The following is a 13,693-nucleotide window of genomic DNA, read 5'->3' on the forward strand; positions in this document are numbered from 1 at the left end:
CTCAAACTCCAAGATCTCTCTCTAACTGATCAACTTCAATTGTAAGTAACAGGCTGTATGATATTGCAATGAAATAGTCTCGTTTTAATACATTTTTTCTCGACCAGTATGCATGACTAGTAACGAAGAAACTAAAATTATTAAAAAAAGTAACGTTGTTGACATCAACTTTTCTTGCCTCCCCCCTCTCCCTTTGTCAAAAGTTGTAAAAAATGTAAAATGTACCCTTTAGGTGTACATTTTATATTATATATATATGTCATCTTTTTGGGAGTTTGCAACATATCAAAAAACTCCTGCAACTAAGGATAAAGAAGGACTTTGCAATCGCTGCAATTATGTCGTTAAGTGCTCTAGAGGACCTACCGCAAGCCTAAAAGCTCACTTAAAATCGAGAATGGAATTGATTGGTCTCAAACTCAAACAATTCCTCTTGAACAATTTGTACCAGAAAAGAAACTTAAAAAAATGATTTGATTTTGTTCAACGTAAGACCTTAAATAAAATAGTTTTTTACATGGCCACAGACCAGATCCATTAGAGCTATTACCAGAAATCAGTTCATTCGGGATGCGATCAGAAAAAGGAAATTACCAACTTTCAAAAAATGAGAACGGGTAATGAACGCTGATTGAATCAGAAAAATCAAATCGTTTCGGAAATTATTTCAAAAATTGTGAACCGAAGAAAATTCACAATAAGTGTTGACTCGCTCAACACAAGACGGTGCACCGTAATGAGCAAGAATGAAAAATGTCCAGATTATTGACCAGCATTGTATAATCATGGTATTCATTTGGGAGTAACTGACAATTTGTAAAAGAAAAACGCCCGAATCTGTTCAAGTGAGTTAGATTCAGACTCTAATGACGAAGATCAGGTTGACAGTTTTGAAAATAATGACATGGTAGTTATACAAGTAGATTATTTAGAAAGCGATATCCATTCTGCTTTGAAAAATGCAAAAGATGTTGTCAAATATATCAAAAAATTTAGCCGTTAAAAATCAAATCTTTCAGTCAAAAGTAACTCAAGCTTTTGGAGCTGAAAACGATATGCACCTTGACGTTCAACATTATTGGTAATCTATCCCCAAAATGATTGATCCACTAATTATAACAAAAATTTGCCTGTTTGAGACATTAACAGAGTTAAACATGCTCGATCTGATCAGTATGGTCGATTTTAGTACTTTATCAATTTTTCAGACTCCTTCATGAGCCAATCAAAATTGCTAATGAGAACCTAAGTCGTGAAAATTTAACGCTTTTGACAACTGATACTGTTATTGTCTTTATGCTAGAAAAACTGACGAATAAATTCTGAGGTAGCATCAATCATAAAGCATAAAAATAAAATATCCAGACAGAATACACAACTTTGATGCTCTATAACTTGAAGTAAACAAATGATATTCAGATTTTTTAAAAGTGTACATCATATAACCATTAAATAAAAATGTAAAAAGCTATTACTTTTTAGTAAGCACCCCAGAGTAAAAACTAAAAACAAATTTGGAAGCCCACTTCCACTACCTACTGTTAAATATCAGAAAACAGATCGCCGTGTAATACTATCTACATAGTTTATAAAAAAATTATATATATTATTTTAAACTATTAGAAATTATCATATATGTATTATACTTGATACTATTTGAGTTATTCATAGATTTTCAAAAGCCTAATGTTGGTTACAAATAAATAAATCAAAAAAACGGTGTAAAGGTGCTATGTATAATTAAATTTTTTTCGCAAGCAACTTTTTTATTATTGTGTAATGTATCTTTTATTTAATGAATGGGATTAGAGCGCTTAACTTTTAATGTACCCTTTTGAAGAATCATTTTATGCACCTTTTTTTAAGCCCGATTGGCAAAGGTGCTTAAAATTGTTTAAGTGACCTCGAATTGCTCTTTAAGAGTTGTGAAGGTTAACATTAACTAGTTTTTTAATCCTAGTCAAGCTGCTTCAAGAAAACTTAGTTAAGCTGCTCCGAGAAGACTTTATATTCTTGTCGTTCCCCCCTCTCCTCCCCGGAAAGGCTGTTGATTTTTTTTTTTTTTTTTTTGTAGTTATTTAGGTGCTCCCAGAAGTCCTTACGGTCTTATCACAGAGCACCGCAGAAGAGCATTTAACATAAAGTTCACGCCTCCTTCCGTACCAATGTCGCTTGTTGGGCGAGAGCTGGCGTCGAACCTCGGACCTCTAGGTTCTGAGCCAGAACACTAACCACTGCGCCACGGCTTCTCTTTTTATAGAAGCAAAAGAACTACGATCAAAGGGTAAGTTTGCCAAAGTCATTTATAATAAACTAGTTTCTCGAGATTTTTAAACTTTTTAAATAAAATAAAAGAATTTCTGGAGCGGGATCGTATTAATGTTATTCATTTCAATATTAGGAGCTTAAAAAAAAACTTTGAAACATTTTGCAATAACTTGGAGGAAACTTCAAATATTTTTAACACAATATGTGTGACAGAAACGTGGTGCAGTTCTGATGATGCTACGTCAAACGCAAATCTCCACCTTTCAGGCTTTAATATGATCCCACTCGCGCGTAAAACAAATAAACGAGGCGGTGGCGTTCTTATTTACTTAACCACAAGCTTGCGATTTATTATCAGGCCTGACATGAGTATTTCCGATGGCAATAAAGAGGTTTTAACGATTGAAATTACAACCAAAAATAATAAAAATATACTTTTGAGTTGTTGTTATCGCCCACCTTCAGGCGTAATTGAACAATTTAATAGTTTTTTAATTACTGATATAATAAAAAAAGGTTTTCAAGAAAAGAAATTAAATTACATAATTGGTGATATGAATTTAGATTGTTTTGAATATCACTCAAATAAAAATATTAAAAAGTTTTATAATGACTTGTTTGAAAATGGAGCAATTCCTTTAATAAATAGACCAACAAGGGTAACTGCAACATCTGCCTCGTTAATAGACAATATCATAACAACTGACACATCTAATAATTTACTAAAAACAGGAATAATTAAAAGTGATACCTCGGATCATTTTCCTATTTTTTTTATCTATAAATATTAATACAGATTCGATATTACAAGAAAAACAGGTCATTATCAAACGCTTTATTAATGATAAAAATATTTTAGCATTTAAGGAACAATTATCCTTAATAAACTGGAATTCAGTTAGTAATTTGTCAGAGGCAAATAATATGTATAATGCATTTTTTAAAGTTTTTTATGAAGCTTATGATGTAATCTTCCCAAAATGTAAAATTAATAAAACAAAAAAAAGTTTAAAATCACCATGGGTAACAAAAGACCTTAGAAAATCCTCAAAAATAAAACAAAAACTATATATTAAATATCTTAAAGCAAAAACAATTGAAAGCAAAACACTATATAAAACCTTTACCAAACTATTTGAAAACAAAAAAAAAAAAAAGAAAATATTACAGCGACTTATTTGATAAATATAAAAACGGCTATAAGCGAAAATGGCAACTTGTTAATGAAATCACTTGTAACAATAAAATGAAAATATGCTCTTTGCCAAAGGCAATTAAAATAAATACTGACATTTTTTATAACCCTACCATAATAGCAAACGAAATAAACAAGTTCTTTGTATCAGTTGGACCAAACTTAGCCAAAAACATCCCCATAATTAATAATTCAATCAATTCAAAAAAAGATTTGACTTCCCCTGAAATATCTTCTCTAAATAAATTTAAAGTATCTTTTGATGAATTTGAGATTGCTTTCAAAATGCTTAAGACTAATAAAGTAATTGGTCCAGACGATGTAAACCGGAATATTGTTATTGGTTCATATGACATAATTAAAAATATTCTCTTTAGGGTCTTTACGTGCTCAATAAACCAAGCAGTATTTCCCGACAAACTCAAAATAGCTAGAGTTAGCCCAATTTTCAAAGGAGGAGAACTTACAAACCTCAGTCAATATCGCCCAATATCAGTTCTCCCAGTTTTTTCAAAAATTCTAGAAAGAATATTATATAATAAAATTTTTAATCACTTAGCAGAAAACAAAATATTATATAATAACCAATATGGATTTAAAAAAAATAATTCTGCAGAACATGCAATACTTCAACTAACAAGAAATATTGGTGATTCATTTGAAACATCGCAATACACATTAGGTATTTTCATAGATCTATCGAAAGCTTTCAATACTATAGATCATGAAATTCTTTATAACAAACTAGAACATTATAGAATCACTGGAAATACTTTATTATTACTAAAGAACTATTTAACTAATCGTAAACAGTTTATTCAAAAATGACTCATCATTATCATCAAATTTATTAAATATAACTTGTGGAGTGCCACAAGGCTCAATACTAGGCCCTTTGCTGTTCCTGATATACATCAATGATCTCTACAAAGCCTCAAACTTAATGACAATTATGTTTGCGGATGACACTAATCTTTTTTTAACCAGCAATGATCTAACAACATTATTAAGAAATATGAACACTGAGCTTATTAAAATCTCTGACTGGTTCAAATCAAACAAATTATCAATTAATATAGAAAAAACTAAATGGATGCTTTTTTACCCAAATTCAAAAAAAAAAATTAATTCCAAGTATTACGCCACTTATTTTTGTTGACAATATTGAAATAAAGCTTGGGGTAGTGTGAACAAAAGTATACTAGAACCTCTTCATCGTCAACAGAAAACATTGCACGTCTTATAAACTTTAAAGACCGTTTTACTCATGCCAGGCCTCTCTTACTTGAAATGAATATTTTAAATATATATCAGCTAAACGTTTATAATATTTTATGTTTTATGTATAAATGTAAAACAAACGATTCCCCTTCTTCCTTTCATAACCTATACTCAATAAAAGAAAAAAACAAGTACAATCTACGAAATGATAATTCTATTCGACTACAATTTTCGCATACAAATTTTGGTAAATCTTGTGTTTCTTTCCGAGAAGCCTTTCTTTGGAATAAAATAGTTTTGAAACATTTTGACTTTTCTCATGAATGGACTTATACCTCTTATAAAAGGAAACTTAAGAAAATCATTTTGTCTATTGATAATATACTTTTATACTTTTAATAGGAAATTTATTTGAAAATTTCTATTTTTTATTTAAATTATGTTTTTCTTCTAATATTGTTAAACACAGTTTTTTTTTATTTATTTTAAAATATGTAACACGTAATTTTATAACGAGTTTGCAGCGGTTCTCGACGACAAGACCTTAAGGTCTTCTACGAGTCTCCGCATTCTTTTTTTTTATTATTTAAAGTAAAAATCCTCACTTGTAATTGTTTATATTATTATATCTTAACTTGTAATTTTATAAATATTGAAGAAATGTAAAAAAGAATTAAAAAAAAAAAGGCTGTTGATGAGGAAGTTTTTTTCACAAAGTAAGCCCTACGCCACATTTTTGAAAAAGTTTATATAAATCAGGTGACAAAAAAAAACTCCTTAAGTTATTTCAAAGGATCATAAACATAAAAAGTATTTTAAAGTTTTTTTAAATTTGTTGCTAATAAACAATAAATACATTCTTTAAATTAAATAAGTTATCAAGAATAAAAGCATTTTGATTGAGCGTATGTTGTTTTCCATTATAGTTAATACCTTTATTGTTTTATGTTGAAATCCGTGAATATCTCTATTCAGCTCCTCAACAAATAGCTGAGCATAACTTAAATAAATTTTAATAAAGTTTTAATATTAACGAACTTTATATTATGATTGCTAATATAACTCAGTTGCTTGGAAACATGATCTTGTCACTGCACCCAATTTAACTTAGTCACTGAAATGTTTTGTTTTCCTAATTAAGTTCTATTATAAAATTATAATAGTGGATTATATTTTAAATTTTTTTTACTTACATTAAAGTTGCGAACTTTTTGTAGCGAAAACATTTTGAATACTTTAAACATGAAACTTTTTTTTTCTAGGTTGGCATTTATATTGCTGGTTGCAACATGCGTTCAAGGTAACGATCAGTATATTCAGCATGTTATGTGTTTTTTTACACAATTTGTTTTTACTTACAACGTAATTTTAGTTGTTTTAATAAGTGTGTGTGTGTGTGTGTGTCTGTGTGTGTGTGTGTGAGTGTGTGTGTGTGCGTGCATACTAAATAGTAAAACTAAACACTAAACAGGAGTCATAAAATGTTATTGTTACGAAATTAGTTAATATAATAATAAAGAATCGGACTATGGGGATATGGTTGATTATTGGTCCTGGTCCTTACGAATTTAAGAAACACAAAGCAATCTGAAACTTTTGACATAATTCAGTCGGGTAAATTTTAGTTTTTAGAACCTATTTTTTTTAGGAACCAATCAGTCTTTTATACCCCTCGTATGTTAGAAATGTCTCTAGGCAAATACCAGCTATTTATCTGGTACTATTTGAGCATCAAAATCAGGTCTATAGTTCCGCCATTTACTGTTTTTTGTTTTTTCTTGAATTTAGTGTATTCGGCTAACCCTCTAAATAAGTTAACGTGTAATAAGTTAAAACTGCAAATTAGAAAATAATAGTTCAAGAAATAAATTTATATTAATTTTATCAAAAATTATTTAAACTACTTTTCCACTTCAACTAAAGCTAAAACTTTTAAGACACAATTTTAAAAAGCAGTTTTAAGAACGCAATTTCAAAAAAAAAAACTTTAAAGTTACAAATTTAAAATAAGGACGCAAATTTAAAAAAAAAACCTTTAACACAAACTTGAAAAACAACTTTAAAAACACAAATTTAAAAAAAAAATTTTAAAATGAAGGAACTTTTTTCATAAAACATTTTTGCTTAAATAAACAGAGGAGTCCCAACACTTTACAAGTTGTTGACGTTGTTTATCATGTTGATTACAAAAGTACGAATAATTTGTCGTTAAAAAGGGAGGAACGTTTCTCCTGCTCCTTCTCACAGTTGTTGTAGACCTTACAATACTTATATTTTGCATAGTTAAAAAAGAAATAGAAGTTAAAGTGATTGAATATGAAGATATTTATAGGCTAAAGTTTCATAATGAGAAAAGAAAACAAAGAATACAAAATATTTAAAGTTTTCCGAAATAAGGAGACTTTAAATTTACAAATTTATAAAAGTTTAACCATTTTTCAAAAAATCTTCAAAAGAGATTCTATAGAAATTCTATAAAATTCTATCGAATTTCTATAGGCCGTATGTTTTAAAAGTTTATGGAAACTCTATAGATCTTTTTTTCTTGAGATGGCACGATTGTTAGTAATATTTGAAAATTCTCCTTATTTAATATAGGTTACTTAGAAATTTCGAGTCAGCAAATGTTCTTTGTTTTATTGAGCAACTAAAGACATGAATTTTAAAGACCCAATAAAAATCTTACCAGTTATATCACTAAAACCTGTTTGTTATTTACTTTATTTTTTTATTTTTTATATTTGGAATATAGTTATCTAAATTCGAATAAACAAATAATTTTTACACTTGTTTTAATTTATTTTTACTTTAAATTCTTAAGTTCTCTGTACATTAAATGATAAAACATTTGTTCTACAGCACTCCTAATTGGTTTGATACTATATTGCTTTGTTCGTGTTTAAATAGGTTTATACTGTATAATAAACAAGGTTTGTCTATTAAATTTTTAAAGCTGTATAATATTTTGTAAACCTTTTCATCTCTGCCAAGAAATTCACGAGATGGTTTTTATAAAAGGATTTCTCTGTCTGTCATTATAGTTTTTTATTTTCTCGCATAACGAAGAAATTTAGGTAGACCTTGGTAAACAATATAAATTTTTAAATTAACAGAATGTAGTTTTGCTTACAATAATATACTGTAAATGAAAAAATTAAATCTTTATATGAATGAAACTTTTTATATGAATGCTAAAAATTATATATTTTCGAGTTATGATATCCAAGGTTTTTGAGTACACAGTAGAATAAAGATATATATAATTTAAAAATTTATACATGATTTAAGTAATCGAATCTTGTATACTAGATGAGTATTTTAGGAAATTTAGAAATAATATGGTGCAAAAATAAGAACTCTGCAGTTTCGAGTAGCAACTACTGTTCAGCACATTTAAAAGCCATCTTATTTTTTAATAATGCTGATTTTTTACTAATAAATAATCTCGTCTTGTTTTAAAAAGTTATTCGTTAAAAATATCATTTAAAAATACAACTTGTGACTTGCAAATCGAAATCAAAACAACAACCTAGCTCTTTTTTGACTAAGAATGTTATCTGCCTCCAGGAATATTTTTCTAAGCAGGTAAATGAATTAGGGACAGAAAATAGTTTTTATGGTAAACAATAAATAACTAATCTTATTATCGATTCACCATTTTATGATTGCTTCTATATCGGCTTGGATCTCTTAACATCAAAAAGAAATAATTTAGCTTAAAAAATTACAACATAGAGCAAATCGTTTGATTTCATCACTCAGAAAACGAGAATACAAAGAGAGATTTTTCGGTATTCAATTTCTAAAAGATCGTTGAGCTTGAGGTGACCTAATTTAGTGTTTTATGATAATAAATGGCTTTGATTTTGTAAATTGGTGAAAATGAAAACTCGTTTTCTTTTCGAGAAAATAAAAATAACAACTAAATGATATAAATCAAACTAATAAGAGAGTTAGTGAAAAAAAAAAGAAAAAAAAAAAAAATTTCATTAATTTTTTACAAAATGTGCTGTGAATGGACGCAATAAATTACCGGAAAACGTTGCTACTACTGAAAGCAGCTTTAAGTCAAGTTTGGACTTGTTTTGAAGATTGAAGATTTTGACACGACACATCTAAAATAATTTAAAAACAATTTCATTCTCGATTGAGTTTCTTTAAATAAATTGTAAATTTTTATGTAAAAGAAATCGTTACTATGAGTAATACTAAAATATCTATTGTAAATAAGATATGATCAACTACAGAAGTTTAATTGAATACTACGGTTTTTTTGTTTTTTTTTACGATGATGGAAGCATTGTTTCCCTAAAAAACCTTGAACTTAGATCTTGGGTTGAAAATTTGAAGCTAATTTAAAAAACTCTTGACTTTTAACTACAGAAAAAGGTTGATTGTCCATTACAATAAATTTTATTATTCTCTGATTAACTAAAGTAGCGCAAGTCTTTTATATAATAAATTTATAGGGAACAAAATCATTCATGCTAGTTTGAAATTTCAAATTTAATCGCTTCTAATTTTCTCCCACATGGTATCTCAGCTTTTGATTTTTTTTCCTTTTTCTGTTCTTTTTATTTATTGTCATCGTATGAATCTAACTGATACTTTTTGAAATGCGTATGAAATGAATCTAACTGATACTTTTTTAAATGCATATGCAATAAATCTGATAAATAAAAACTGATTCTTTTTTAAATGCATACAGAATGGTGTTGTGCATATATACAAAAACAAGTAGAGTTGTTTGAAATTCGAAGATTTAATTTTGTTTTTAAACAGAAATATTTTTTGAGTAAAAAGCTTCCAGGATCAAATTATTCCAGATGCCAGCAGCTTGGTAAAAAAAGAGTTTTATACTCGTAACATCGCTCTTATAGCATTGTACGCATAGTATTGGACACATATGAACAATAGCTTAAAAAAGTTTCACATCGAAATTAATTGGCTCATTAAAAAAAAAATTACTGTAATCAGAGTTTTGAGAAGGAAAATGAAAAAATAAACATTTCATTTTTCTACTTTTATTTTTGAAGGTAAATTCGATTGCTGATTTTTAATTTCATTATAAAACATTTCGTTAGAAAGTTGCAATAATGTACAACGTTATGTATACAACGCTCTGCATTTAAAGCTGTGTGTAAAATATTACGCGTACTATGCTATGTATACAACGTTCTGCATACAATGTTATGTGTAAAAATTATATTGTTAAGTTGCAAAACACTAAAATCTAGAGAGTTGCGTTTATTTTTTGTATTTTAATTTTTAGTTTCTGTCTTTTTTTGTGATGGTACCATCATTTAACATGTTGGATTACAGAAGTTTATGAAAACTTTTGGTATTTAAAGCATTATTTAATATATTACAAATACCGGTTTTTGTGATATAATAAATAATGTTTTAAATACCAAAAGTTTACTTAAATCTCTATAATCCAACATAATCAAGCATTTTATTAAACTTATCTATTGCACCTTAAATGGTTAATACTTTAGCATGTTTTTACTTAAATATTTGGCTTAAAAAATTAAAATTTATTAAACTCGTGGTTTTTTTTTTTTTTTAGCTCGTTACAGGTTTCAAAATAGCGACTATCAAAATGGAATCGATGATCCGATTGATAGCAACGTTTTGGTAGAGCGTGGTTATAATCAACCACAGCCTAGGCGTTATTATAAAAAAGAAGAAAATATACCGCGTTTTGTAAATTATCAAAGTTCATATGATTTCATCAGGAACTTTGAAGGGGCTCGTAGACAACTTAATAACCCGTACAATTGGAATCGTCCGCATGAACTAAATAGAGAATTAGTTGGAAACAATAATTTCAATAAAATAGAAGACCCGCAGAACTATGTATCACAAAAAAAAAACGTAAACTACCCTGAAAGAAACTTATTTGTTTCACAAGAAAATTACGATAGCAAAACAGGAATTTCCTATACCAACGGGATAGATGACGATCGTAATATAGATAACTCTCTAATGGACAGTAACTATAATAGTCAAAAAAAGGTTTTGGATGAAGCCTTTTTAATAAAAGATAACGGCGAAAAGAAAGAAAACCTTTTTGAAAAAGATCTAGCGTCTAATAAAGAAAGCTTGACAACTCTTAAATTATCTGAGAAAAAGGAAGAAAACAGCAAATTACCCGAAAACGATCCCAAACCTAGTAAGCTTGTCGAAAACAATCTAAAACCTAGTACGATAGCTGAAAAAGACCTGATAGCTATTAAACTAGATAAAAATGATTTGTCATCTAGTAAGTCACCTGAAAAAGATACAGCACCTAATAAACTAGCTGAAATTGATTTGCTTAACGGCAAACTAGATTCACCATTACAAAAAGGTTCTGAGAACAATCAAATTGAAACTATAACCAAAGAATCGATTGTAAATAAAGTTCCAGAAAATCGAGAAACTTCGTCAACAGTCAAAAACATTGATCCGTTAAAAGATATAATCTTCCAAGATTTTATTAAATCCGTTATGAACAGAGCTGATGAAATTGTTAAACCTGTAATTACCGACAACTTAATTAATAAAGTTCGTGACTACGTCAGAATAAAAAGCAAAGAAGATAATGAAGAAAAAAAAAATGTGTTATCGACAAACGATTTTCTTAATGCTAAAAACAATATCATTGTACCAAAAAATGAGCTGGTAGATGAAGAGAAGAAAAAAGAAATAATCAAAAATGAAGAAGAAAAAAAGGAATTCCCAAATCATGATTTGCCAAAAATTAACGACAAAAGTGTTCAAAATCAAGAGAATTCTTTCAATGCCGAAAAAAATAATTTTGAAAAAACCAGTAATAAGTTTGAAAACTTATTTTACGATTCACCAAGAAATTTCTATCCTGATCGCGTGAGTGACACAGAAAAAATTGAAACTCAACGTAACAATGACGAACTAGAAAATGAAACAGAGTTTGAACCTTACACACCAAAAAAAAAGGTTTTAAACGATTTATATATGAGAAGTAATGGACGAGATGAGATGAAAAGAGAAGAAAGCGACTTTATGGGTGTACCAAGATATCGTCAAAAAAATTATTTTAGAGGGTTTTGAGTTTCAAGCATTGCAAGAAAAAACAACAACAATATAAAGTAAAAAGTTTCTGCTTTAACTTTAAAAATAAACTTTTATTCATTTAATATTCAGTGTACTGTACTTTCTTTTACTTTAATTTGATTGGTGTAAACATTTAACATTTCTACTTTTAATAACTTTTTGTTATATAATACTTATGTGTTAATAAACTTAATTCGTTTTTTGGCACAATAAATTAACTTATTAGCCAGATACAGAAAAAAGATTTAATAAGGAAAACTCCCAACTTTTTTTAAAATGTTACTTTAACGTTTGAAATGGACATCAAACTTCGGACTTTGAATCTGATGTCACCACTTTAACCACTTTTAATCTCTTCGCCATGCTTTCTGAGTTAAAAGAATTGCGCAGTTATATACAAAAATATTAAATATTGTAAAAAATATTAAAAATTGTCAAAAATATTAAATGTTGTTAAAAATATTAAATAATGTCGCACTAAAACCAAACTAAAAACAAATTACGCAAGAAGGTGACGCAACATTATGGCAACCACTTTTAAGTACCCTCTTAAAATTATAAAAACAAAGCTTATTGTAATCAAGGTGGCCTTAATAACTCTATATGACTTCACAGTAACACGATAATATGCGTTTAGTTTTCAAAGTAAATTTGTTAAATTGTTTACGCTGTAGTGTTTACGCTGCAGTGGCTTTTTTACTACCTAACCATCTATTGTTGTTTAAGTAAAATGAATCTTTGCATTGCTAAAATATATTATGTAATGTTTTGTTTTTATACATGTGTGGTCTATGTGAGACAACACATAGACCAGATAGCCGATTTGGAGCAGGCTAGGCAACATTTATCAGATGAAGTAGATTTCTTCTCATTAATGAAATTGAGAAGATTGCAAGGTACAAAGGAGGTTGATGGGTACCTTGTTTGCAGTTCGAACAATATGGATTTGTTGAACTCATTTCAACGCATCAAAAACATGTGTCCTAAGCTCGTTTTGAACCGCTTATAAAGCAAGCGCTCCAACCACTGCGCCAGGGCCGAATTTTGAAAACCAACTGCTTCTCAAACGTTATTTTTGTTTTTTTATTCAACAGTTTTGTTATCTGTCAAGCTGTTAAAAAAGTAACGCAGTAACTTTTACTCTGAGTATATTTTTAATTGGCTACTTTTTACTTTTACTTGAGTAAACTTTTCGACCGGTAAATTTTACTTGTATTTGAGTAAAATTTCACTCACAAGTAACTGTACTTTTACTTGAGTACAATTTTTTTTACTTTTTCCACCTCTGCCTATTTCCCCTTTTTATTCTTTCTCCTACCCCTCCTCCCACAACCCCCTCTCCCCTCTTCCCCTAACCCCCTTTCCCCCTTCGAAAAAAATTTAACATACACACCCACAACCCACAACCCCACCTCAACGAAAATTCCTGGATCTGTCACTAGTTTTTTTTTCAATTGGTTTTAAACATAAAAACCACCGATTCGTTTTTTGATTGGTTTGCTTTCGGTTAAAATCAAAACAAAGTTTTGGAGGTAATTTATTTAATAAATTTAGAATTACAGATTGATAAAAATATCACTGAACATTAAAAATTAATTTTTATTGTTTTAATGTTTTCTTTTATGAAAACAATTTTTTCAACATTTTAAACCGCCAATGTAGTACTTTTTGCAGTGACGACGTGACCAGCGATAGAAAAAAACATCTCCAAAGTAGCACATCATTCTGGTTTACATATATAATTTTCATGCATAGTTTGATAAAATTGGACGTGCAACTTCATAACTTTCGTCTATAAAGTATTTGTCGTTAAGAGGCACTGTAATTAATTTCTATATCCAATTTAGTCATTGTTGAAGGACTTTGTGCTAAAATACCTTGCTTCAGTGTCTTTTTTAAAGCAGTTCGCGGTCATTACTTTTCATTACTTTC

General features: G+C 28.7%; 1 protein-coding gene across 1 annotated transcript; it reads left to right on the forward strand.

Annotated features, from left to right (window-relative positions):
* Positions 1-5,738: 5,738 nt before the first annotated feature.
* LOC136081718 (GATA zinc finger domain-containing protein 14-like) lies at positions 5,739-11,949 on the forward strand. Its single transcript, XM_065799547.1, has 2 exons — positions 5,739-5,984; positions 10,254-11,949. Exons 1-2 carry the CDS (start codon positions 5,927-5,929, stop codon positions 11,756-11,758), a joined length of 1,563 nt encoding a protein of 520 aa, XP_065655619.1. The 5' UTR covers positions 5,739-5,926; the 3' UTR covers positions 11,759-11,949.
* The last annotated feature ends 1,744 nt before the right edge of the window (positions 11,950-13,693 follow it).

This window comes from Hydra vulgaris, chromosome 06, assembly GCF_038396675.1.
Source record: "Hydra vulgaris chromosome 06, alternate assembly HydraT2T_AEP".
Classification (NCBI taxonomy): Eukaryota; Metazoa; Cnidaria; class Hydrozoa; order Anthoathecata; family Hydridae; genus Hydra; species Hydra vulgaris.

Coding starts and splice junctions, on each gene's coding strand:
- LOC136081718 (XM_065799547.1), top strand. CDS start 5,927: ATGAAACTTTTTTTTTCTAGGTTGGCATTTATATTGCTGGTTGCAACA. Junction 5,985..10,253: donor GGTTGCAACATGCGTTCAAG/GTAACGATCAGT, acceptor TTTTTTTTTTAG/CTCGTTACAGGTTTCAAAAT.